Genomic DNA, 26496 nt, shown 5'->3' with positions numbered 1-26496 from the left:
TGATATAAATAGTCATGATAAAGTTGTGATCATTAGGCCCGGTTCACATATCGCGTAGCAGGAAGGCGGGCCCCCGCTAGAGGGTTTAACCCCTTGCCTCCTGGACACTTCCACCCCCTTCCTGCCCAGGCCAGTTTTCAGCTTTCATTGCTGTCACACTTTTTGTATGACAATTGCACGGTCATGCAACGCTGTACCCATATGACATTTTTATCAATTTTTTGGGACAGATAGCACTTTCTTTTGGTGGTATTTAATCATCACTTTGTATTGTTGTTAAACAAAAAAAAGACTAAAAATTAAATAAAAAACAAAAAAAAACAAACATTGTCTTCATTTCTGTTAGAAAATGTTGCATATTAGTACTTTTTCTTGTTCACTGATGGACACGAATGAGGCGGCATTGATGGGCACTGAATGGTGGTACTGACAGGCAGCACTGATGGGCGGCACTGATAGGTGGTACTGATAGGTAGCACTACTGGGCACTGATAGGTGGTACTGATAGGCAGCACTGATGGGCACTGATAGGCGGCACTGATAGGTGGTACTGATAGGCTGCACTGATGGGCACTGATAGGTTGTACTGATAGGCTGCCCTGATGGGCACTGATGTGGCAGCACTGATAGATGGTACTGATAGGCGACACTGTTGGGCACTGATAGGTGGTACTGATAGGTGGTACTGGTAGGTGGCACTGATAGGTGGTACTGGTAGGTGGCACTGATAGGCTGCACTGATGGGCACTGATAGGTGGTACTGATAGGCAGCATTGATGGGCACTGATAGGCATCACTGATAGGCAACACTGATAGGTGGCACTGATAGGTGGTACTGATAGGCATCACTGATAGGCTGCACTGATGGGCAATGATAAGTGGTACTGATAGGCAGCACTAATGGGCACTGATAGGTGGTACTGATAGGCATCACTGATAGGCTGCACTGATGGGCAATGATAAATGGTACTGATAGGCAGCACTGATGGGCACTGATAGGCGGCACTGATGGGCACTGATAGGTGGTACTGATAGGCGGCACTGATAGGTGGTACTGATAGGCTGCCCTGATGGGCACTGATGAGGTGGCACTGATAGGCGGTTAAAGTATAACTGAAACTTTTTTTTTGTTTAGTTTTGGATGGAGCGGAGAGTGATCAGAACCCCTGACAGGTTTGCATTTCTGCCTGAGATTCCCCTCTCTATTGGTGCTGTTTACTGTTCAAGGTAACAAAAAAAAGCTCAGATTTTTGGTTGTCACTTGAACAGGGGAAATCATCCAATGGAGTGACAACTAGGGATACCTTCACCTTGGAGGGATTTCCTCTGACTTTCTTGTTGTGGCCATGGGACAGGAAGTGAAGGGAAATCTCCCCAATGGGGACACAGAAGTAAAACCTGACAGGGGTTCTAACCCTCCATTACTCCATCCAAAATGGAAAAAAAAAGTGGTCTTTAGTTCTCCTTGACGTTTTGGGGATCCTGTGTGAGGTTCGCCTCTTACAGTGAGAATAGGGTTGCCATCTCATCCCTTTAAAACCGAACACATATTAATGACACGGGTTCTGGGCTGATTAACCACTTCCGGACCGCCCTATAGCAGAAATACTGCTACAGGGCGGCGCGGGTGCGCAAAATCACGTATATATGTGATTTTGCATTTCCGGGTAGGGGGCGCAAGCTCTACCGCGCCACCATTTGCGGCCGTGGCCGTCAATCACCCGGTCCCGGTCGGTGATTACTCGCCAGCACCCAGTGATTACTGAGGATCTCCGACAGGGAGGAGGACTGTTTTGTTTACTAACAGTCCTCCTCCGTCAGCTCGGGCACACTGCACAGCACAGCCATCTAGAGCAGTGTGAGTACAGTGAAGCACACAGACACCGCCCCAGAGTAAAACACACACAGCACACAGTTAACCCTTTGATCGCCCCTCATGTTGACCCCTTCCTGCCCAGTATCATTAGTACAGCGTCAGTGCTTTTTATTAGCACTGATCACTGTATTGGTGTCACTGAGGATGCCAGTGACACCCAGTCAGTTCCCTATCAGTGTCAGAATGTCCACCGCAGTCCCGCTATAAGTCGCTGATCACCGCCGTTACTAGTAAAAAAAAATTTTAAAATTCCAGTATCTATACCGCCATTTGTAAATGCTATAACTTTCACGTAAACTAATTACTTTACATGTATTGGGATTTGTTTTAGCAAAGACACGGAGCAGAATACATTTTGGACTAAATTTATGAGGACCCATAGGCGATCAAATACCTCCAAAAGAAAGCTCTATTCGTGGAGAAAAAAAGGACGTTTATTTTTCTTTTGGGTGCATGACCGCACAATTGTCAGCTAAAGTAACGCAGTGCCATAACACAAAAAACTGGCCGGGTCAGGAACGGGGGGAATCCTTAGGAGAGCGAGGGGTTAAAGTGGTCATTAAACTCACTCAGTGCCTTGTCTGCAATAAATAGGCCTCAGAACCTGTGCCATTAATATGTGTTCGGTTTTACAGGAATGAGGTGGCAACCCTAAATGAGAAGTCTGATGGGGTCATGGAGGTTGTCATGAGGAAGGTGTGATCATTATGTATAAAGCTGTGTTTATTGTATTTTATCCTCTTATTAGCATTGATTGGAATACTGAGGACATGTTTAAGGAGCTTCACAGTCTTTAATAACATGGTAGCCCTGTCACTTCAGAGAGCGACCTGTACATCATCAGCCATCTCCCCAACCGGCCTCACTTCTCCTCACAGCACAAGCCCCGCCCCGTCCACAACTCCGCTCAGCGGCGCCGCCATTGGTTGGCGAGGAGTCACGTGGGCGCAGAGGCGGGAAGTTCGCCTGGTTACCTGGTTTCCTCGGCAACGTTTGGCAACAGAAGTGTCATGGCGGCCTGAGGAGTACGGGAGGACGGGTGTGGTACCCGAGAGAGGCCGCAGTAGGTAAAGAAATCCCAGCTGTCAGCCTTTACAGATTGTATTTCTGGTGGTGAGCCTGGGCATCCTATGTGACCTATTCTGTCCTATAGAACCTCCTCACAGCCCAGGAGGTCAGGAGGAGCACTGCCACTGGCTGCTGAATGGAGAGAGGAGACACCAGGCCAGGGTGAGCGACGCGCTCAGATCTCACCACTTCCTTATCTTTTCACACTGACATGTTTCAGGCACTGGGGGAAGTGTTCAGACAGCAATAAAGGACGTGTCCCTGGCCCAGCTAGGGTTTCCATCCACTGGAGGGAGTCCACCGTTTACCCGCTTGCCGTCCCAAGCGATTCTATCATCTCTCACATATATGTTATGATTTGCTTTTTTTTTTTGCTGAACAATGACAATGGGGTCCCAAGTCGTTGTCTAGCAAAAAAAAAAAAAAAAAAAGCAGGACCCCCTAAACATGATATACGAAGGGTCTTCAAAAGGTTGCTGCACTTTTGTCACATGAATTAAGTTTTAAAAAGCGTGGAAACTTTTAGAAGAACCCTCGTATTTCCTGAAAGCAGAGACCCGGGGAGAATAAAATGGCGGCTGTTGCCGTTTTTTTATGACGTCTCACAGTATTTGCGCAGCCGTTTAGCTAATACAAGTTTTCAGGAATAAACACACTTCACTGAATTAGCGCACACAAACACCAGTATGATCCCTAATTTTTTTATTTTAAATATAAAAGATGGTATAGTGTCGAGTGCATAGATACCAAACATGTCAATATTTAACCACTTCAATACCAGGCACTTTCACCCCCTTCCTGCCCAGGCCAATGTTCAGCTTTCAGTGCTGTCGCACTTTGAATAACAATTGTGCGGTCATGCAACACTGTAGCCAAATGAAGTTTTTATCTTTTTTATTTGTTCCCACTGACCCCCAATGTAAAGGACATTTTTCCCATTGACTACCAATGTAAGGGACATTCTTCCCACGGACCCCCAATGTAAGGGACATTCTTCCCACGGACCCCCAATGTAAGGGACATTCTTCCCACGGACCCCCAATGTAAGGGACATTCTTCCCACGGACCCCCAATGTAAGGGACATTCTTCTCACTGATCACCAATGTGAGGGACATTCTTCTCACTGACCTCCAATGTGAGGGACGTTCTCACTGACCCCCAATGTAAGGGACATTCTTCCCACTGACCACCAATGTGAGGGACATTCTCACTGACCCCCAATGTAAGGGACATTCTTCCCACTGACCCCCAATGTAAGGGACATTCTTCCCACTGACCCCCAATGTAAGGGACATTCTTCCCACTGACCACCAATGTAAGGGACATTCTTCCCACTGACCTCCAATGTAAGGGACATTCTTCCCACTGACCCCCAATGTAAGGGACATTCTTCCCACTGACCTCCAATGTAAGGGACATTCTTCCCACTGATCACCAATGTAAGGGACATTCTTCCCACTGACCCCCAATGTAAGGGACTATCTTCCCACTGACCCCCAATGTAAGGGACTATCTTCCCACTGACCCCCAATGTAAGGGACATTCTTCCCACTGACCCCCAATGTAAGGGACATTCCTCCCACTGATCACCAATGTAAGGGACATTCTTCCCACTGACCCCCAATGTAAGGGACATTCTTCCCACTGACCCCCAATGTAAGGGACATTCTTCCCACTGACCCCCAATGTAAGGGACATTCTTCCCACTGACCCCCAATGTAAGGGACATTCCTCCCACTGATCACCAATGTAAGGGACATTCTTCCCACTGACCCCCAATGTAAGGGACATTCTTCCCACTGACCACCAATGTAAGGGACATTCTTCCCACTGACCCCCAATGTAAAGGATGTTCTTCCCACTGACCTCCAATGTAAGGGGCATTCTTCCCACTGACCTCCAATGTAAGGGACATTCTTCCCACTGACCACCAATGTAAGGGGCATTCTTCCCACTGACCCCCAATGTAAGGGACATTCTTCCCACTGACCACCAATGTAAGGGACATTCTTCCCACTGACCCCCAATGTAAAGGATGTTCTTCCCACTGACCTCCAATGTAAGGGACATTCTTCCCACTGACCCCCAATGTAAGGGGCATTCTTCCCACTGACCCCCAATGTAAGGGGCATTCTTCCCACTGACCCCCAATGTAAGGGGCATTCTTCCCACTGACCCCCAATGTAAAGGATGTTCTTCCCACTGACCTCCAATGTAAGGGACATTCTTCCCACTGACCACCAATGTAAGGGACATTCTTCCCACTGACCTCCAATGTAAGGGACATTCTTCCCACTGACCACCAATGTAAGGGACATTCTTCCCACTGACCTCCAATGTAAGGGACATTCTTCCCACTGACCACCAATGTAAAGGACGTTCTTCCCACGGACCAGTGGTGTTAAAATGTTATACTTTCTGGATGGAAAATACATGAAGTACATTGCTTCCCTTATTCCTCTTATTATTACCTCTACAACTCACTGATCATACTAATGAGCCATGGGCGGTAGATATGATTTTTAGCAGGGATTTCCCGAGACCTAACAAACCCAAGGACACGAGAAGGTTGAGAAAAGCTGTACTGAGTGCTGAATATAGAATCATCATAGCAACACATAATTGTCCAGAAACCACAATAGATGCAGAAAGTGATGTATAATACACACAGCATGCGCACATTAAGTATCTGTAATATTAGACTATCAAACATGTGAAATATAAATGATGGAGATGGCAGATTTCAATAGTCACTCTTGCAGTTAACCCGTTGCTGGCTGCTCAGAGCACCGAATATACTCGTTCTAGTATTTTGTACAAGCCCGTAGTATCCTATTTATGCTGCACCTACAACTTTGCCTATTTAATGGGCACTTTCCGTTATTCACAGAAAAAAAAATCCCATTTAATTGGGCTGCCGGAATTGTCAGTTCACCACGGCGCTATTAATTATCCAGGATGGAAGCAGACAGTGCTGGGCTCTGTATTCACTCCCGTGTCATCAGACAACACAGCCTCTCTGTTTGCTTCATGTAATTAGATTAACACAGCGTTGCTCTCCTAACAGGAACAGTTTTCGGTCCTGGGCGCACATTAGCGTACGGATGAAAACAAAAGCACATTTGCATTTTCATTACAAAAACAAAACACACCATGTGCATGTGGAGGTGAGAACACGGGGCTGTGATGTGACAGCCTCTGGGGGGTATTAATAATTAACACTGTTGTAGCAGAAAAATGTAATCAGGGTCAGGTTTATGTTATTATGTATCTCCTTCTGTCTCTCTCTTCTTGCACATTTTTTTTCCACAAGTACCTGTGCACATGAACATGGCTGTTTTTTTTTTTTTTTTGAAGCACAAATCACTTTTCACCTGGTGATGAAGGGATGATTGGCTGTACCGGTTGCTGGATAGCTTAGACAGCCAATCAGATCATGGTAAGTGGGAGAAGAGTTTTGTCAATGACACCATGGAAACATTTGTCTAGGGACTTGATCCTGTTTCTGGAGAGGACCCGTTAGCAGTGTATGTGTATATCTATGCAGTATCCAAATCTCGGGGAGACTTACTAAAGCCGGAGAGTGCAAAATCTGGAGCTGCTCTGCATACAAACCAATCAGCTTCCAGGTTTTACTGTCAAATCATTATTGAACAAGCTGAAGTTAGAAGCTGGCTACCATGCACAAGATTGGCTACCATGTACAACTGCGCCAGATTCTGAGCGCTCTAGTTTTAGTACATCAACCCCCATGTCTGCCTTTTTCATACAAATTTTCTTGGCCGCCAGGTAAAATTTGTAGGTTGCCAAGTCTTTCTTCAACCCTTCCAATAACACAGTGTTTCTCAACTCCAGTCCTCATGGACCCCCAACAGGTCATGTTTTCAGGATTTGCATTATTTTGCACAGGTGATTTGATCAGTTTCACTGCCTTAGTAATTACCACAGCTGTTTCATCTGAGGGAAATCCTGAAAACATGACCTGTTGGGGGTCCATGAGGACTGGAGTTGAGAAACACTGCAATAACACATGTCCACATCAATTTGTACACACATACTAAGACCAATGTAAACAAGAGCCAATTAACCTTCATTTCTTTGGACTGTGGGAGAAAACCTGAAAACCCAGGGAGAACATGCAAACTCCATTCCTCTGTGCGTGTGGTGCAGCTGCACTTATTTGTGTGCGGATCCGCAGCTGCACCCAGTGGTGTATTCAGGTTTTTTGCTGCCCTAGGCAAAACAAAAATCGTCTGCCCCCACAGACATCGACCAACACCCCCCCTTCCCCCTCCCCCCTCCCATGGAGAGAGTCTGACATTGAACAACAAAACCCCTGCCCCCCACCCGGAAGAGCTTTTCATAACCATCTACATACACCATCAAGCAGCCCTCAGCCTCTCTCGGGTCCCACCTGGTACCCATGGTACACATGTCCTTTTTTTCATCTCTTCTTCTGGGGGGAGGTGCTGCCCCCCTGAAAAATGCCGCCCTAGGCAAGTGCTTTGTTTGCCTTGTGGTAAATACGTCCCTGGCGGCACCACCCGCACATATGTGAACCTAGCCTTACAGAGGGGTAGATTTACTGACCCCAGTTCACATCTATGTGGCCGTGCGGGCCGCGTTTTGCACGGGCACGAGAGCCCACTCATTTGAATGGACTCCCGTGCCCGTGACACGCAGGGAAAGAAGTCCCTGCCCTTGTTTGGAAAACGCAGCCAGCACGGGAACCTCGGTTGCCAGTATGGTTGCGTTTTCCAGTGCGGGCGGCGTGCCATTAGAACTAATGTCACCCGCCCGCAGGTCCGCACTCCTCTGTGCGTGTGGTGCAGCTGCACGGATTTTTGTGCGGATCCACAGCGGCACCACCCACACATATGTGAACCTAGGGTAAGACTGGAGAGTGCAAAATCTGGTGCAGCTGTGCATGGTATCCAATCAGCTTCTAACTTCAATTTGTCCAATTAAGCTTTGATAAAAAAACCTGAAAGCTGATTGGTTCCTATGCAGTCAGATCTTGCGATCTCCAGTTTTAGTAAATCAACCCCTTTGTCTTTATAATCAGGTGCGGTGTACTGAGGGAACTAAGTTTGTAACTGAAACATTCTTGCAGAGTACAGATAGTATGTAAACCTGGTGGCCCCAGCCTGAATTACCTCCTACACATTTTGTTCTACACGATTGTTCTCAGCTTGAAAGCCGTCTATTTCCCTCCCAGGCCACGTACATCTGCGCTCTTCATCCACTTTGATTTTAATGATTCGCACAGCAACTATCTCAGATGTATTTCCTCCATGCTCCGCAGGAGTAACGGTTTGTCCGCGATGTGCTGAGCTGTTTTCACCCCTAGCGGCTGTTCTCTAGGGGGTCAGGAGGTCTTCCTCGCAGAAAGCAAAACCCTACAGCGAATTTTCAACAAATCTGTTCTGTTCCGCTAAGACAAATAATCCTCGCAGTGTTTAGTGAACCGGGACAACGAGCCTATTTAAAGATTTCCCGGAAGAAATCTCCAACTTGCTCGCAGAGCCAAGCTTTTTACCTCTTTCTTTTTGAATCCATTTTTATTTAAGAGGATCTAGAATTCATGCAGAATTCAAGGTCAAAATCCAAAACGTATTGGATTTCTGCAAAGAAAACTGCAGTTACAGTGAAGCTGTAGCAATCTACCAATCCTTAGCGACCAATGAGGATTCCATCTTTGGAAGATGATTGGTTGCTATGGGGCAGGTGCTCAGCTTTGGGTCCAAAGCTTTTTTCAGCATTCACATCATATTTCCATCAAGCATGTGACTATCACAAGCCTGATGAAGGGGCACTGCGTGGCTCCGAAACGTTCTGTAAATACAATGTAATTGCTGAATAAAGCTTTGGACCCATTTAAAGACTCCTGGTGTGCTGGTGACATATCTTCCACTTTGAATGTCTACCGTTTCCGACTGGTAGTCACTGCAGCACCCACTAACATCCACAGCCGTTTCTCAGGAATGTGTGCATTTGGAATACTGTGTTTGGCATACAAATAAAGCTCCTACCGGGTATATGCTGATATCAGGGCTCCCTTAGGGATGGTTCAAACCACAGAAACGCAGTCCAGATGCATTCCGGATGCATTTTTGACATGTTTTTGGTGCATTTTGCTGCCTTTTTTATGCATTTTTTATGTGTTCCAGTGCGTTTTTGATGTGTTCCGGTTCATTTATTCCCCTCTCTATTTTCTTCAATTTAAATAAGGACGTGTGTTCCGTTGCTTTTTTGATGTGATAGCTAAACCAGTCTGCCCATTCTCCTCTGACATCCACAAGGCACTTTCGTCCACACCATTGCCGCACACTGGATATTTTTTCTTTTTCAGACCATTCTCTGTAAAACCTAGAGATGGTTAAGAGTGAAAATCCCAGTAGATCAGCAGTTTTTTAAATATTCAGACCAAGCCATTTGACACAAACAACCATGCCATGTAGAAAGTTACTTAAATCCCCTTTCCTCCCCATTCTGATGCTCGGTTTGAACTTCAGAAGGTCGTCATCACCACGTCTACATGCCTAAATGCACTGAGTTTCTGCCATGTGATTGGATAATTAGCAATTTGTGTTACCAATCAATTGAACAGGTGTACCTAATAAAGTGACCAGTGAGTGTATATTCAAGTATTAACATATATATTTTCTCGCAGGGATGAATAAATAAAAGAATAGCAGAACACCGGAAATACCTTCTCTGGAGAAAATGCTGCTCCACACTACTTCCGTACTTATCAAATAACCAAAATACTAGATCAGATGAGCTGTACTGAAGGGGAGAATCAGAATTTAGAATGCCTAATTCTTACCTTCAGCAGAAATCAACTTAAAGTGGGTTGTAGACCGCAGACATGAAATATGAACAAGGCATATCCCTCTATAGTGTATACTTGCCTCGATCCAGAACACTTATGCAGGCCATAGATGGGTCGAAAATCGGCCGATTTTTCTTTAAAAAAAACGAAAAATCGGTCGTTCAAGCGGCCGACGTTACCAGCAACGGTAAAAAAAATCGGCCGATTTTCATCCCATTTACAGCCGGCAAAAAGGGTCCCTGCAGAGAGCTCCGCTATTTCTTTGACAGTTCCTTGACATTTATAGCAGTTGCAACAATGTAGTTGTATCCATTTAGGATACAGATGTTTTTATTCGGAAACAAATAGATACATTGTTGCAACCGCTATAAATGTCAAAGAACTGTCAAAGAAATAGTGGAGCTCTCTGCAGGGACATTTTTTGCTGGACTGGAATTCCGCTTCTTCTTCATCCTCTTCTTCTTCATCCTCCTCTTCTTCATCCTCTTCTTCTTCTTCATCCTCTTCTTCATCCTCTTCTTCTTCTTCATCCTCTTCTTCTTCTTCTTCATCCTCTTCTTCTTCATCCTCTTCTTCTTCCTCCTCTTCTTCTTCTTCTTCTTCATCCTCTTCTTCTTCCTCCTCTTCTTCCTATTCTTCTTCCTCCTCTTCTTCCTCCTCTTCTTCATCCTCTTCTTCTTTGTCCTCTTCTTCGTCCTCTTCTTCGTCCTCTTCTTCCTCTTCTTCTTCCTCTTCTTCTTCCTCTTCTTCATCCTCTTCTTGTTCTTCTTCATCCTCTTCTTGTTCTTCTTCATCCTCTTCTTCTTTTTTCTTCTTCTTTTTGTCTTCCTCTTGCAGGTCACGGCTCATGTGCAGATTTTTTTATCGGTAAAAAGATCGGCCGATTTGCCCATCATTGCCGCGAAAATCGGCCGATTTTTTTTCCAACTTCACCGATAAAAAAAATCTGCCAAAATACCGAAAAATGGCCGAACAATTAGCCCACTAACAATCCGAAAAATCGGCTGATTTTCGACCCATCTATGGCCTGCATAAGTGTCATCTCTGTCTGCTGCCTCCTTCCTCTGCTATCAGCATGAATCACTTCTGACCAGTTTCCTGACACCTAGAGACAAATGGTGGTGAGAGGAAAGGGAGCAACCTGTGATTCAGTTCAGTTCCTGTGTGCTGTGTGGAGGAAGTGTGTCCCTTCCCTCCAATCAGCTCTCAGATCTTTCCTCACTGAATGTAACTGCAGCTGCCCGCCCCCTTTTCAGAGCTGAGAGATCTTATGTAAAATCTGCACTTTGGATGTAGGGGAAAGACGGCTGCAGATAAACAGGTACAGCTTATGTAGGAGGATTTGTGTATCACCTGAGATCAGTCGCTTCACTGGGAATATGTTGGGGTTTACAAACACTTTAACCTGCACTAAACTGAAGCTGGAGCCGCATTTTTTTTAGGACCGGTATTTTAGGATTTCTTACCCCTATGATCTTATTGTGTAGGAAATCCTAATGTTCTGCTTTTATTGCAGGAACTGCCTTCTGTTTTGAACATACTGCAAAAAATACAAATGGCGTCAAATAATGGTCAACCTAAAACCAAACCGTTGAAGAAAGGTGGCAACCAGGGAAAGATGGACCCCATGCAACGTGCCAGATACTTGGCTTATGAGCATCCTAGCAAATCAGTAGCCGCATCAATAGCCATCACCCAGAACCGGCTGCGAGAACACGCCCTCCAATCCCAGGCAGAGACCCGAAAACAGGTCCCAAACCTTGAGCAGGAGAGGCAGGCCAAGGTGGTGGGCCAGCTGAAGGCCGCAGAGGCTCGAAACCGTATCCGCCTGATGAGATTCCGCTTCCAGTGCATGAGAGTAAGATGTTTTATGTATCCCACGAGGTTTCCAAAGATCCAATTTTATCTGCTGATAGAACTAAAAATGTTTGCATGTCAGCTTTATTGATGTTTTTAGAGTGCTAGCAGATTAGTCCTGCTGGGAGAATTAGTGCCAAAATTATTTGTGATTAAACAATGTATACAGAGGGTCAGGAGTTCATTGTCAGAATTGTTCATTAGTGTTTACTGGCCTTAAAAGGATTCTTCCCGGATGTTTATGTGCTGCCTTTATTGCTGGTGTAAAATTGTGCAAGCTTCAGGGCTATCATTCTCATCCTTCACAGCTTCAAAGTACCATCTGTGCTTGTGCTAGACGGATTAAATGTTATAGACAGTGTGTTGTGTGTAACCCCGATTGACAAGCTCTGCACTGTAAGCTGTGAGAGCAGAATGGGAAAAAGACCGAGTGCAGTCTGTATGAATACCATTATATACACTATATTGCCAAAATTATTGGGCCAGCCCTCCAAATCATTGGATTCAGGTTCCAGTCACCTTCATGAACACAGGTGTATACAATCAAGCATGTAGGCATGCAGACTGCTTCTACAAACATTGGTGAAAGAATGGGTCGCTCTCAGGAGCTCAGTGACTCCAAGCGTGGTCCTGTGATAGGTGGTCACCTGGGCAATAAGTCCATCCGTGACATTTCCTGGCTACTAAATATTCCACGCTCAACTGTTAGTGGGATTATAACAAAGTGGAAGCAACTGGGAACAACAGCAACTCAGCCACCAAGTGGTAGACTATGTAAAATGACAGAGCGGGGTCAGCGCATGCTGAAGCGCACAGTGCACAGAAGTCGCCAACTGCCTGCAGAGTCAATAGCTAAAGACCTCCAAACTTGGTGTGGCTTTCAGATTAGCAAAACAACAGTGCGTAGAGAGCTTCATGGAATGGGTTTCCATGGCCGAGCAGCTGCATCCAAGCCTTACATCACCAAGTGCAATGCAAAGCGTCAGATGCCGTGGTGTAAAGCACGCAGCCACTGGACTCTAGAGCAGAGGAGACGTGTTCTCTGGAGGGACCAGTCATGCTTCTCTGTCTGGCAATCCAATGGATGTGTCTGGGTTTGGCGATTGCCAGGGGAACGGTACTTGCTTGACTGCATTGTGCCAAATGTAAAGTTTGGTGGAGGGGGGATTATGGTGTGGGATTGTTTTTCAGGGGTTGGGCTTGGCCCCCTAGTTCCAGTGATGGGAACTCTTAAGGTGTCAGCATACCAAGACATTTTGGACAATTTCATGCTCCGAACTTTGTGGAAAGAGTTTGGGGACGGCCCCTTCCTGTTCCAACATGACTGCTCACCAGTGCACAAGGCAAGATCCATAAAGACATGGAGGAGCCAGTTTGGGGTGGAGGAACTTGACTGTCCTGCACAGAGTCCTGATCTCAACCCGACAGAACACTTTAGGATGAATTAGAGCGGAGACTGCGAGCCAGGCCTCCTCCCCCGACATCAGTGCCTGACCTGACAAATGCACTTTTGGAAGAATGGTCCAACCTTCCCATAGACACCCTCCTAAACCTTGTGGACGGCCTTCCCAGAAGAGTTGAAGCTGTTATAGCTGCAAAGAGCGGGGCCAACTCAATATTGAACCCTACGGACGAAGACTGGGAGGCCATTAAAGGTGATGTGTGTGTAAGGGCAGGCGGCCCGATACTTTTGGCAATATAGTGTATGTTCTTATGAAGGCAGTGCTGGACTTTCCAGTATTTTTAAAGTTGTCTTCTAGTTCTTCTAGACTCTCTCCTTGCATGGTTGTGCTAAGCCTGAATTAGGTGGTGCATGCTCTACAATAAACAGGCTTTGACGGGTCAAGCGGGGCTGTTTCTTCCCTATTTCCATAAACACACAGCAACCAGATTGTGGAGGAGAAGGCACCAGCCTTTCATTGCAGTCTACCATAAATACAGCACTTGTGCTCACTCAAGAGGTCTCAGAGCTTTTAGATAAATTGACAGAAGCTTCTGTGTGTTCCAGTGGGTCAGAGTGCGCTCGCAAAGTGTATTTCATAAGCAGAAGTGACAGTCACCCTTGGGCAAGTTTGTGGCTTGGTCACATGGCTTTTACATGTTTTTGTGGACAGGATATACTGGTCATAGTTAGAAAATGTAAACCCTAAATGGAAAACATTTAGTTTATGCACTGTGTATCAAGAAGCTGGCATGTTTTCTTTTTTTGTAGCTCAGTACTGCTAATCCACTTCTGCCATTTACTGTCTACATACTTGTGCTCCATTGACAGCATAGCATTGGGAAAGTAGTACTAAAGGCTTGTGCATGCTGAACAATAAACAGGAGGTCGGCCTCTCAGCGTGAGCGCCATTCAGAGAAGGCTGTGCATTTTCTGAATGAATGCAAAGTGTTCTCTGAATGAAATTGAGTGGATGACATCACCACCTCACCTCTCCCCTTGTCCAATCAGAGAATGCTTTGCATTAATTTAGAACAGTGGTCTCCAAACTGTGGCCCTAGGGCTGGATCTGGCTGTTTACTTGCCTTTATCCGGCCCTTGGGGCACTTTTTCTATAACTGATGCAAGACACTATTCCTCCCCCTGACGGCAGCGATGGGGCGCTGCTGCTCCCCCTGACGGCAGCGATGGGGCGCTGCTGCTCCCCCTGACGGCAGCGATGGGGCGCTGCTGCTCCCCCTGACGGCAGCGATGGGGCGCTGCTGCTCCCCCTGACGGCAGCGATGGGGCGCTGCTGCTCCCCCTGACGCCAACAATGGGGCGCTGCTGCTCCCCCTGACGGCAGCGATGGGGCGCTGCTGCTCCCCCTGACGCCAGCGAAGTTGTGTTGGCTACTTTAGAGATTTCCAGATTCCAGGGGCATTGGCCAGGTATTGTGTATAGTAGGTAAGGAGGTGCAGGTTGGACCAATGTAACTATGTAAAAATATACCATGCCTGGAATTTGTGCTTGTTTTCCTCCAAGTCAACGTAAATGCAAAAACCGCTCAGAAGCCCCTGTAAGCTCTCTGTATTTGACTTGCTTCTGGTGGCTGTGTACATGATCCCTTACATGCTCAGGCTAGAGCTATATCAGAGAGCGCAGGGTTAATGCCTTCAGGATTGCAGTGATTTTGCTTGACCCGTAACTTCCAAAGCATCTGGAATGTCTCCCATGTTTCCTTCTGAGATCCCCACTGCAGCTATTTTTAGTAAGCCAAAATAGGAAGCCCCGCCTCCCCTTTATCTTTGTGATGTCACTTGCGCCTAAAATATCACTGAGACTGGGCCAGGAATGTTGACCCCTCCCCTCCTTTCTGCAATCCCAGGCTGTTCATACCATAAGCTATGATTTTTTTTTTTTTTTTACCTACCATATTTTTTTATCTATGTATATGCTGTCAATACATTTAAAAAAATCTTTACTTTCCCTAAAATATGAGAACACCACCTCTCCTTGTAATCAGAGAGTCAGGAAAATGCAGAGCCAGTACATTCCTGCTTCATTAATGAAGTCTTCCTTTCCTCTTTATTCCTTCATCACGCTAACTCACAGTACATCTTACACAGCCTAAAGCAGGGGTGGGAAAACTTTTTGACTTGAGGGCCGCAATGGGTTCATATATTGGACCCGGGGGCCGGACCAAGAGTAGATGAATGATGTGTATGTGTCATCCATAGTAAGTATAGTAATATTCCCCCATAGTAAGCATAGTAATTAATCCCCCATATAGTAATTCATCCCCCATATAGTAATTAATCCCCCATAGTAATTCATCCCCCATATAGTAATTCATCCCCCATATAGTAATTCATCCCCCGTATAGTAATTCATCCCCCGTATAGTAATTCATTCCCCGTATAGTAATTCATTCCCCGTATAGTAATTCATCCCCCATATAGTAATTCATCCCCCATATAGTAATTCATCCCCCATATAGTAATTCATCCCCCCCTATAGTAATTCATCCCCCATATAGTAATTCATCCCCCATAGTAATTCATCTCCCATAGTAATTCATCCCCCATAGTAATTCATCCCCCATATAGTAATTCATCCCCCATATAGTAATTCATCCCCCATAGTAATTCATCCCCCCTATAGTAATTCATCCCCTATAGTAATTCATCCCCCCTATAGTAATTCATCCCCCATATAGTAATTCATCCCCCCTATAGTAATTCATCCCCCATAGTAATTCATCCCCCCATATAGTAATTCATCCCCCATATAGTAATTCATCCCCCATATAGTAATTCATTCCCCATATTAATTCATCCCCCATATTAAGTCCCCAAGTCCCCCCTGTGTCAATTTACTTACCTTTGCTCTGCGCGTTCCTCTCACCGTGTTCACGCGCCGTTCCGGTCTTCAGGGCGGACTGTGAAAGGAGCCTAGCTCCCCTCACGTTCGTCACGCTTCCCCGCCTACACACATCCTGACAGCCATCCTGACAGTATCACGCTCCGCGGGCCGGATTAAAAGGTCCGGCGGGCCGTAGTTTGCCCATTGCTGGTCTAAAGCCTAGTAAACACTAGAAGTTCTCTTTCGTTCAACTCAGAAGGCTGAACAAATTATTAAAAAAAAAGAGAGAGATCGTCGTACCAACACAAGCGATGTTGGTGTGGCGATCGCCCGCTGTGCCCTTGTATTCTGATAGGGGGACCCCCCCCCCTTCTCCAGAAGACACTGAGCAGCACTGGCAGGCATTGGCTGGCAGTGCTGATCAGATGCTTGTTTTCCAGCATGCTCATTTGACACAAGCCAGTCATGAGAATGGCTTCTGTAGAACAGTCAGCAATGTACATGGGGTGAAAGTCAGCCAGTTCCTGCTACACCAGCCAATTTCAGCTGATTTTTGGCCCATGTGTACAGGGCTTAAAGCAGGCCATAGATAAGTCGTTTTTTCTTTTGTTCAACCAGCAGGCTAAGGACTGGTTCACACTATAGAAACGCAGTCCAAATATGTTCCGGATGCGTTTTTAACGCGTTCCAGTTCATTTTTTATGCATTCCAGTTAATTTTTTCTCCTCTTTTTCTTCAGTTTAATTATGTGCGTTTTTTGCTGCGTTTTACTTCATTCCAGTGCAGTTCTGTGCAGAAAAAAATGCAGCCTGTTCTACTTTTTTTTTTTTTGCAACCGGAACGCACTGGAACTGCAAGCACTGATGTGAACTATAACATTGACAACCACAGAACCTACTTTCTGTGCGTTTTGGATGCAGAAAAAAAGCAACTGAAACAAATGTAGTGTGAACTGACCCTGAAAGGGGAAAAAAACGATTCCTCCTTCCACACAAGCCAGGAAAAATCCCCCCCCCACTGGGACATTGTGTTCTGATGGCATCATCCAGCCATTGGCTGCAGCTTTTGATTCAACTTCTATCAAACGGAAATGGCGACACGCTGATCGAAACTTAGGCCGGTTTCTGCTGAACTGGAGGAATTTTGATCCATCTATGGCCAGCTTTAAAATGGGGAAATGGTGTTTGTTGCATTGTGGGGGAAGAGCTTTTTTTTTTCTTTTTCTTTTTCTTTTTTTGGTTCAGCTTCAATACCATTATGGCAAAAATTGGAACAAAAATGCAAACCAGGAGTTCCTTAGCTGCTGTTCACAAGTCAATGTTTTTAAAGTGATTGTAAAGGTTTTTGTTTTTTTATAACAAATATGTTCTACTTACCTGCTGTGTACCCTGATCCTCCGCTTCTGGGGTCTGCTGCCAACGCTTCTGGCCCCTTCTGAGTGCCCCCATAGCAAGCCGCTTACTGTGGGGGCACCGCTCATGCAGGCTTGATTCCAACCTGGGCTCTGTGTGTCCATTGGCATACACAACACTGCTTAGCTCCGCCTCCAACTCTGCTCACATGATTAGATTGACCGCAGCAGGAGCCAGTGGCCTCCACTACTGCCTCCATTTCCAGTGAGGAGGAAGAAAGAGGAGGGAGCTGCCATTTTTGGGCCCAGAACTGGATTGAGATCAGGCTCGGGTAAGTATTTCGGGGATTAATGAAGAATATTTTTTACATTAATGCAGAGAATGCATTAAAATAACCTACTGCTTTTACAACCACTTTTAAAGCACACCTAAACCCTGACCAAAAAAAGTCGTTTGCTAAAGCACTTTGAATTAAAAAAAAAGTAATTTTTAAAAAGAACATTTTTGCTTCCACTTTTTTTTCATCCTCTGTAACATCTCAATGCTTCTGACCTCCTACGCCATTTTTACAGCCGCTTTGTGGCTAGATGCCCTCCAGTCATGGCTGCATGGCATTTCTCAGGGTGGGTTTCCCAAAGGTGACAACGGTGGACTGTAACTGTGTAATGTGTGTTTAAACTGCCACTTGTGGTCTCCATCAGAGATCCATGTCAGAGGGTGACAACACAGGACCCAACTGGAAGCTGGAAAGGAGCATTGTTACCCTATAACAAGAGGTGTCTGTGCAAGGACTTTCATAGTGGGATCACCAGGTATTATTTTAAAGAAGAAGCTTTAAAAAGATTAAAAGTAATTTTTGAAATGACATTAACATGTTAAAGTTTGTATGGGATTATGCCGATTAGGTTTACATCTTCTATAAATCAGCCCTGTTACCAGAAAAGAAAGTCAGATTGGACGTTTTCCCTACAACTGCTAACAGTCTTCAAACACATGTGTGTTGATAACTGCATAGCGCCGTGTTTGAATTCTGTCTATGCTCCGGTTGTTCAGTAACTGACACTAGAAATTGTAGGCCATCTGCCAGCAACCCCCATGCAGTCTGTGTCTTGTGATTGCAAAGCCTCACTGGGAAACGCTTCCACTATGACCTGACACTGTCAAATATGTAGATAGCTGAATGACACCATGGGTTGCAGGGTGTCACTGGTAAATGTCTGGCAGTTTTCAGTGCTGACTGCTAGGCACGCAGAACACAGGCAAGAGTCATGGTGCTATACATTTACCAAAGTGTATTGTATGGCTGTTTAATGTTCGTAATTCTATGGTGGACTTCTAAAAAAAAAAAAAAAAGCACTCTGAAGGTCTGTATTTGCCTTTCTGGTGGGCAGATCTGTGGTGTCATAGGGGTGAACAGGAGGAATCACAGCGCCCAGCAGGAGTCACGTTATCCAACACACCTCAGCAAGCTGGACTATGTACTTCTGCGCGGCTCTGCAGCTTCTTGTCACATATACTTTTTACCATCCCTCCATCTGCATGCTTTTTTTTTGGCTTTGATTGTGTTCCTTTTTAAGGGTTTTTTCACTTTCAGAAGCACAGCAGACCTCTGATTCAACAGGTACCTTGAATGTGTACAAGCAGTTAGGAATAATTGCTCTTGTCATCTCTCAGGCTGCGGAGGTGCTGACAAGTCCTAAATAATTGAAAAGGCAGTTTTTCAGGAACAAGCATCTATCATGAAATATAGATTGTTTTTATATGTAACTGGAGGAAGCTTTATTCATGACACCATCAGAAGTTTCTTCAGCAGTTAGATGTTCAAATGCGTGGCTTTTACACAACATTTAATTAAAAAAAAAAAAAACGTTCAAAAAGTTTTTATTTTTAAATTAATGTTCATTATATAAGTGTAAAAGTATTCCAATCTGCAACTCTTGGAAAGAACGGGACATGGCTTGAAACTTTACTTTTAAATGACAGAAGGTAATATGTTTTGTTTGGTGGAAACCTTTAAAAACTTCACGAAGGGGAATATTTATAATGAAAAAAATATCATAGCAGTTTTCCCAGTAAAAGTGCATTTACCTTCGTTCTGTGCTACTGGTGCACAAAAACAAATGTTATCAGGCTATTACCTGTGCTGGTCAAATGTTGTTGTTTTTATTATTTCTACAATAATTTCTATTACACAAAGCATATGACAGAAAGCACTATCGAGTAGCAAAATGTGGTATTTTCCATTTTAAATCCATAGTCTTAATAGCCTAATAATATTTGTTTTTTTTTGCCCCATTCGCACAGAATGAATGTACAAGCAATTTCACTGGGTGAAGTGCTATGCAGTTTTTTTTTTTTTTTCATACATCACTTAGGGCTCGTTCACACTTAGTTAGGTAGTGCTGTTTTACCAACGCTTGCCAAACGCCCCTATAGCAGCGTTTGCAGAGCGGTTTTTAACGCTCCGCATGCGCGGTTTAGCGGCGGTTGCTAGGCGTTTGCCGAGCGTTAATAACGCCCCACAAACGCCTATAATGCAGTTTGAGTGGTGTTACCGCTCCGCAAACGCCCCGCAACCGTGTCGCAACCGCACCGCAAACGCCGGCCGGGCGTTTGCGGAGCGGCACCATAGACGAGAATAGAAGGCTTCAAAGCCTCCTGGCTCGACCAGAGGCATTCGTTTTGCCGCGACGCAAACACTCCCGTTAGAACAGCACCATGTGCTGTAATGTGCAGAATTGGCAGAGGCATTTGGGAAGCGGTAAAAACGCTTCCCAAACGCCTCTCTGCCGCCTGCACACAACGCTAGTGTGAACGTAGCCTAATAGTCTTTTGGAATATTAAAGATGCAAGCTTTTGAAACGCGTTCAGTTTCTATATCAGACATTGCACATTAATTATCAAGAAATACACTGGGGTTGATTTACTAAAACTAGAGAGTGCAAGATTTGGTGATCTATCAATCAGCTTGTTCAATTAAGCTTTGACAATAATCCCTGGTTCACACCAGTGCGACTTGTCACGCAACTTGACCGTTCAAAGTCACACATACCAGTTGTGTTTAGGCTTGACTTCCTATTATATGGTTTTGGAAAATTGTATAATGTATGGTCAGCCTTAAAGCACATGTCCTTTGTCATATCGAAAATCCCTCCGGCTGTCAGGACCCAGATCACCTGCTGATGGCACGGTGCTTCCCACAGCTGAAGGTTGTAGTTCTGGTGTCCATCAGTGGGTGTCTCCCAGCAGCCAGCAGATCCCAGTAATCAGTTTCCACCTGATGCTGGCTGCTGGAAGGGTGTTTTAGTAAATCAACCCCACTACCCCTACTAGTGCCTCTCCCTACTACTAGTGCCTCTCGCTCCAGTGTTTTGTTCTGCTGCCTCTTATCTGCTCCTCTTGCTCCTGATCCCCCGTCTCATCTGTTCCCTTCATCTCCAGTGTACTTGGTTGATCTGTGTTCCCCATTTTGTGTATATATTGTATATAGCCAGTTTGTTAGGTATATTTTCTGTTACTCTGTTAGGTTGCTAGTTAGATTTTTTTTGTCATTGGGGTTTTAGTTTGCTTATATTTTTATGTTTGATGTGTGCTGGTGTTTGGATGGATTTTGTTTCACTGTAAATAAATCTCACTTAACCAGTTGCTGGCTGCAGGTAGCCGAATGAATGCTGCACTGCGGCCGGCCAGTTCTGGGAGGCCGTCATATGACGTCCTCCCAGAACACGCTCTCCTGCGCGCCCCCGGCGATCTCCGTGATCACTGTGTCTTACGGACACAGCTGATCACGTGATGTGGTAAAAGGCCAATCACAACGGCCTTTTACCACGTGATCAGCCGTGTCCAGTGACACGCTGATCACCGTGAAATGCAATTGCCGGTTCTCGGCTGCACTTTCCTCACGCTGTCAGAGGGTGAGGAAAGTACTGCCGAGAACCGGCAGTTGTCAGAGCAGGGATCGGCACTGATGATCGGTGCCCAACAGTGCCACTCACCAGTGCCACCCACCTGTGCCCATCAGTGCAGCCCAGCAGTGCCGCCAGTCAGTGCCCAGCAGTGCCGACTATTAGTACCCATCATCAGTGCCAGCTCATCAGTGCCGCCTATCAGTACTCCTCATCAGTGCCAGCGAATAAGTGCCGCCTATCAGTGCCCATCAGTGCTGCCCATCAGTGCTGCCTGTCAGTGCAGCCTCATCAGCACATATCAGTGAAGGAGAAAAATTAGCTGTTTGCAAAAGTTTATAATAGAAACAAAGAAACTTTTTTTTTTTTTTGCTTCTTTTTTTTTGTTTATAGTGCAAAAAATAAAACACCCAGCAGTGAGTAAATACCACCAAAAGAAAGCTCTATTTGTGAGGAAAAAAATGATAAAAATTTCATATGAGTACAATGTTGCATGACCGCACAATTGTCATTCAAAGTGCGACAGTGCTGAAAGCTGAAAATTGTCCTGGTAAGGAAGGGGGTACAAGTGCCCAAGTGCCCGGTAGGCTAGTGGTTAAAGCATACAGTCTGGTTCCAGTTTCTCGAGTGTAGCCACACAGATCTGGCTATCTCTGCTGATGATTCCTGACACCGGCACCCTTACTGGTCCTGACTGGACTGAAACCTGGGGGTGGGGGGGCTACCATTTATGACTTCTGAAAATAGCAGCAGTAACCTGGTACTAGTATAATGCTCTGACTTGCTAGTCTGCATGCCTATTCCAGGTCAGTGACTCAGTAGGGAACAGTAGACAGTGGGGTTGCCACCTCATCCCTTTAAAACCAAACACATATTATTTCTTTAGATTCTTTGGCTGATTAAGGTGGTAATGAAACTCACTCAGTGCCTCATCTGCATTAAATTAGCCTCAGAACCTGTGTAATTAATATGTGTTCGGTTTTAAAGGGATGAGGTGGCAACCCTAGTAGACAGCCATTGTGACGGGAGTCACTTTGGGTGGGGGGCCCATGGAACACAGCTCACTTTGAAGAGGTGGGGAGACACCTGTCTCAGCTCCCCATATCCCTCTTATGTGTAAGTCACCCTGTGCCTGTTAGGGGTACAGGGTGATATGTCATAATATTGTGTAGACATGTATAGCTGGGGTGGGGGGTTGTTCATTGTTTAATGCCATGTGGTTGTATCCCATTGTTCTATTGTGTGTCTTGCTTGGGAGCAAGCTATTATGGGATGTATGTGTTTGTGTATTGGCCTGGTGGGGGGGGTGTCTGCTGATGTGTCTCTTGTTGCTAGATGTGGTTTGCCCCCCCTGTGTCATTATGCAGGGAGGGGGGGATTGTTCCCTTGAATGTATATATCTTGTATCCGTGTTACAATAAAGTAGTCTATTTCCTGATTTATTTCAAGAGTGGTGTCCGTGGATGGTGTTCGGACAGGGAAGCGGTATTATAACAGAAATACCAAGTGCAGTCGGGGTCCGGTTCCGTTACAGCCATGTTACTGGTATTCTTAGAAGGAGGTCAGCATGGCAGCCCAGTGCTTTTTTCAGTAGAGGTTTCCTATAAAGATCATCTTCATGTTTCCTTTAGTTTTGGATGGAGTTGGGGGGGTTGCATCTTTTGTCAGGTTTTCATTAGTCCAAACACAAGACACAGGGTCAGGGTTGCTGAGGTTGTCACCGGGCACACTGGCTCTGGTTCGGTCGCTCTCCACAGAACATGGATCGCACTCAGGGAGGAACAGGGAACGACTCAGAGTTGAGAATCCTCAAACATAAGGACCTTTGCTGCACTCATTTACATTGGTGTGTAAGCTTCCCTCCTGAAACTGGTCCATGTAGTAAACAACCAATGCAGATTTATTTGGCTTCTGCTCACCTAAGTCCAGTCAAAATTCTTAAGCCCTGATGAAGGGGGGAGTGTGTTTGGCCCCCGAAACGGCTTTATTTTCCCATGTATCAGTTTTATTAGTAAATTACCTTTAAGCTCTTGGACGTTTGATTGGTGCTCTCATTGGACTTTTATTATTGTCTGTGTTCCTATTAGGCAGATTTCCTTTCACAGTACAGGAAGTGAAGGGAATCTTTCCTACACAGAAAGCAGTTGAATGGACAGGTCATAGAACCTCTGTTGGGTTTTTATTGCTGACAGCGATGCTCATTATCTTGCAGGCTCAGGAACTGAACAATCTCATCTCCTGCCAACCCACTGCCCGGGATGCCATCAGACTGGAAGTTTTCCTGCCACCTAGGACACAGACAGCAGACACTCGTGACTCGTTACGGCGAATTCAGGTGAGGCCAGAGTAGTAAGTTTATGGAAATGAGCTCCTACACAACACAGGAGCAGTGTGTCTGCAACCAGTCAGAGTCCAGGTCATTCACACTGATGTCATTCAGGATAGAAAATTAAATCAAGCATTTGAATGTTGTAGGTGTCACATACTTCATCTCCTTCACTATAGCTCTTGGGGGTAATCTGTGGGTTATCTGTGTAATCGCACAAGATACAAATTTTTCTGTGGGAACGGTGAACACAATGACGAAGTGAAGCAGAGGCTGGCCTAGGATGGTTAAGGTGTACTGACAAATCCTGGATAATCTGCCGTGTAATCGCACAAGAGATAAATCTTTCTGCGGAAACGGTGAACACAATGATATCGAAGTGAAGTCGGCTGACCTAGGATGGTTCAGGTGTACTGACAAATCCTGGATAATCTGACGTGTAATCGCACAAGAGAGGAATCTTTCTGCGGGAACAGTGAACACAATGATGACGAGGTGAAGCTTGTTGACCTAGGATGGTTCAGGTGTACTGACAAATCCTGGATAATCTGCCGTGTAATCGCACAAGAGGCGAATCTTTCTGCGGGAACAGTGAACACAATGATGACGAAGTGAAGACGGCTGACCTAGGATGGTTCAGGTATACTGACAAATCCTGGATAATCTGACGTGTAATCGCACAAGAGACGAATCTTTCTGCGGAAACGGTGAACACAATGATATCGAAGTGAAGTCGGCTGACCTAGGATGGTTCAGGTGTACTGACAAATCCTGGATAATCTGACGTGTAATCTCACAAGAGGCAAATCTTTCTGCGGAAACGGTGAACACAATGATTTCGAAGTGAAGTTGGCTGACCTAGGATGGTTCAGGTGTACTGACAAATCCTGGGTAATCTGACGTGTAATCGCACAAGAGGCGAATCTTTCTGCGGGAACAGTGAACACAATGATGACGAAGTGAAGCCGGTTGACCTAGGATGGTTCAGGTCTACTGACAAATCTTTCTATACCAAAGCTTTCCAGGCATTAGCTAAACACTGGAATCAGTGTATAAATGTAGCAGGGGAGTATGTCAAAAAATAAATGCAGTTTCCACTTCTTGAAATTGATTCTTTTATTATATAAACTCAAAAGTCCCGGTTTGACTTGAACGTCCCTCGTACATTGATTGTTGATTATTACATGTATTGAGGTGTCTGCACGGTTCTAACATAGTTCTAATAGTTTATTTTATACACAGCACAACAGTATTGGGATGTAGGAAGTTTAGGCTGAATTGTCAAGGGAGCTACCTGTGTATTAGCTATTCCTCTGGCTGCTTCTGCTTTCTTCTAATACAAAAGCATACTGCTGGTTTAATCACCATTTAGCTAAAACGGTCTTATGCAGGCCATAGATGGGTCAAAAATCGGCCGATTTTTCGGCCGAAAATAAATCGGCCGATTTTTGGATCGTTAGTGGGCTAATTGTTCGGCCGTTTTTTGGTATTTTGGCAGATTTTTATTATCGGTAAAGTTGGAAAAAAATCGGCTGATTTTCGTGGCAATGATGGGCAAATCGGCCGATCTTTTTACCGATAAAAAAATCTGCGCATGAGCCGTGACCTGCAAGAGGAAGACAAAAAGAAGAAGAGGATGAAGAAGAGGAAGAGGAGGAGGATGAAGAGGAGGATGAAGAAGAAGAGGAATTCCAGTCTGGCAAAAAGTGTCCCTGCAGAGAGCTCCGCTATTTCTTTGACAGTTCCTTGACATTTATATCGGTTGCAACAATGTATCTATTTGTTTCCGAATAAAAACATCTGTATCCTAAATGGATACAAATACATTGTTGCAACCGCTATAAATGTCAAGGAACTGTCAAAGAAATAGCGGAGCTCTCTGCAGGGACCCTTTTTGCCGGCTGTAGACGGGATGAAAATCGGCCGGTTTTTATTTTTTTTTTATTTTTTTTTTGTTACCGTTGCTGGTAACGTCGGCCGCTTGAACGACCGATTTTTCATTTTTTTTTTAAAGAAAAATCGGCCGATTTTCGACCCATCTATGGCCTGCATTAGTATGTGTCTGTATGTGTACTAGTATGTATTCATGACTGCATGTATGTTTCCGTGACTATGGTTAGTACGAGGTATAGAATTTAGAATGATCCTGTTTTCCCTGATAACCTTTGTGTAATATACTAATAATATTTAAGGAAATAAGTATATTTAAAAGAGGGGGGTGGGGTGGGGGTGTACTGTGCACTGTTGACTGTCTCTTTGTTGTTTTACAGAGGGAACGTGTAGAGAATCTCTTAGAGGACGACCAAGGGCTGCTAACTAATCGTATCCCATGACCGTGACCAGGAGCAGAGAAACCATACGACGTTACAAAGCCTTCCATTCCACTGTATTCCAGTACTGTGTCCTTCCGCCTCCACTTCCTATTAAAGTCTGTTTATGCATAGAGCCGACGATGTCGCTGTCAATAAGGCTTGTCATTCCTGAGTCACTGTGACACATCAGACAGCAGCATTTATATCAATCAGGTGGATCTATACAGTTTTACCAATTACCTATATGGAACTTGTAACTTTGGACTTCAGTGCCACCTACTGGATGAGTTTCTAATGCCTGCTAATTCCCACCACTCCCACCTACAATTTCTGCAGAGAATTTTCATAATCGCAGTTTTCTAATAAAGGTGATCAGCCATACAAATGTTCTTGTTCCACACACAAATGGGATTTTGCAAATCAAATGATGTTTATTTAGGTACATGTTAGATAGATATCTGTGACTCTATTCGAAGTATGCCTACTGAAGATACTGCATTCTCAGTGATGCCATCGGTCTCCAGTGAATGGATAGGCTGCATCTTCATGGATGTCACTGGTCTCTAGTGAATGGATAGGCTGCATTCTCAGTGATGTCATTGGTCTCCAGTGAATGGATAGGCTGCATTCTCAGTGATGTCACTGATCTCTAATAAATGGATAGGCTGCATCTTCAGTG

At 45.1% G+C, this 26496-nt stretch overlaps 1 protein-coding gene across 2 annotated transcripts; it reads left to right on the top strand.

Annotated features, from left to right (window-relative positions):
• Nucleotides 1-2816: 2816 nt before the first annotated feature.
• LKAAEAR1 (LKAAEAR motif containing 1) lies at nt 2817-26223 on the top strand. 2 transcript variants are annotated; one of them, XM_089657484.1, is made up of 5 exons: nt 2873-2943; nt 6303-6384; nt 11297-11638; nt 23392-23514; nt 25776-26223. In XM_089657484.1, the coding sequence occupies exons 2-5, from the start codon at nt 6382-6384 to the stop codon at nt 25836-25838; spliced, it is 531 nt and encodes a 176-aa protein (XP_089513610.1). In that variant the 5' UTR covers nt 2873-2943; nt 6303-6381; the 3' UTR covers nt 25839-26223. The 2 variants fall into 2 exon arrangements, with proteins under 2 accessions (XP_089513611.1, XP_089513610.1); XM_089657485.1 differs by lacking the exon at nt 6303-6384 and having other exon boundaries at nt 2817-2943.
• Nucleotides 26224-26496: the final 273 nt, after the last annotated feature.

The sequence above is a fragment of the Staurois parvus genome, unplaced genomic scaffold (assembly GCF_062004578.1).
Source record: "Staurois parvus isolate SC_StPar_1 unplaced genomic scaffold, SC_StPar_1.0 ptg001004l, whole genome shotgun sequence".
Lineage (NCBI taxonomy): Eukaryota > Metazoa > Chordata > Amphibia > Anura > Ranidae > Staurois > Staurois parvus.
Note: the sequence above shows the minus strand (reverse complement) of the source record. Positions and strands in the feature narration are given on the sequence as shown.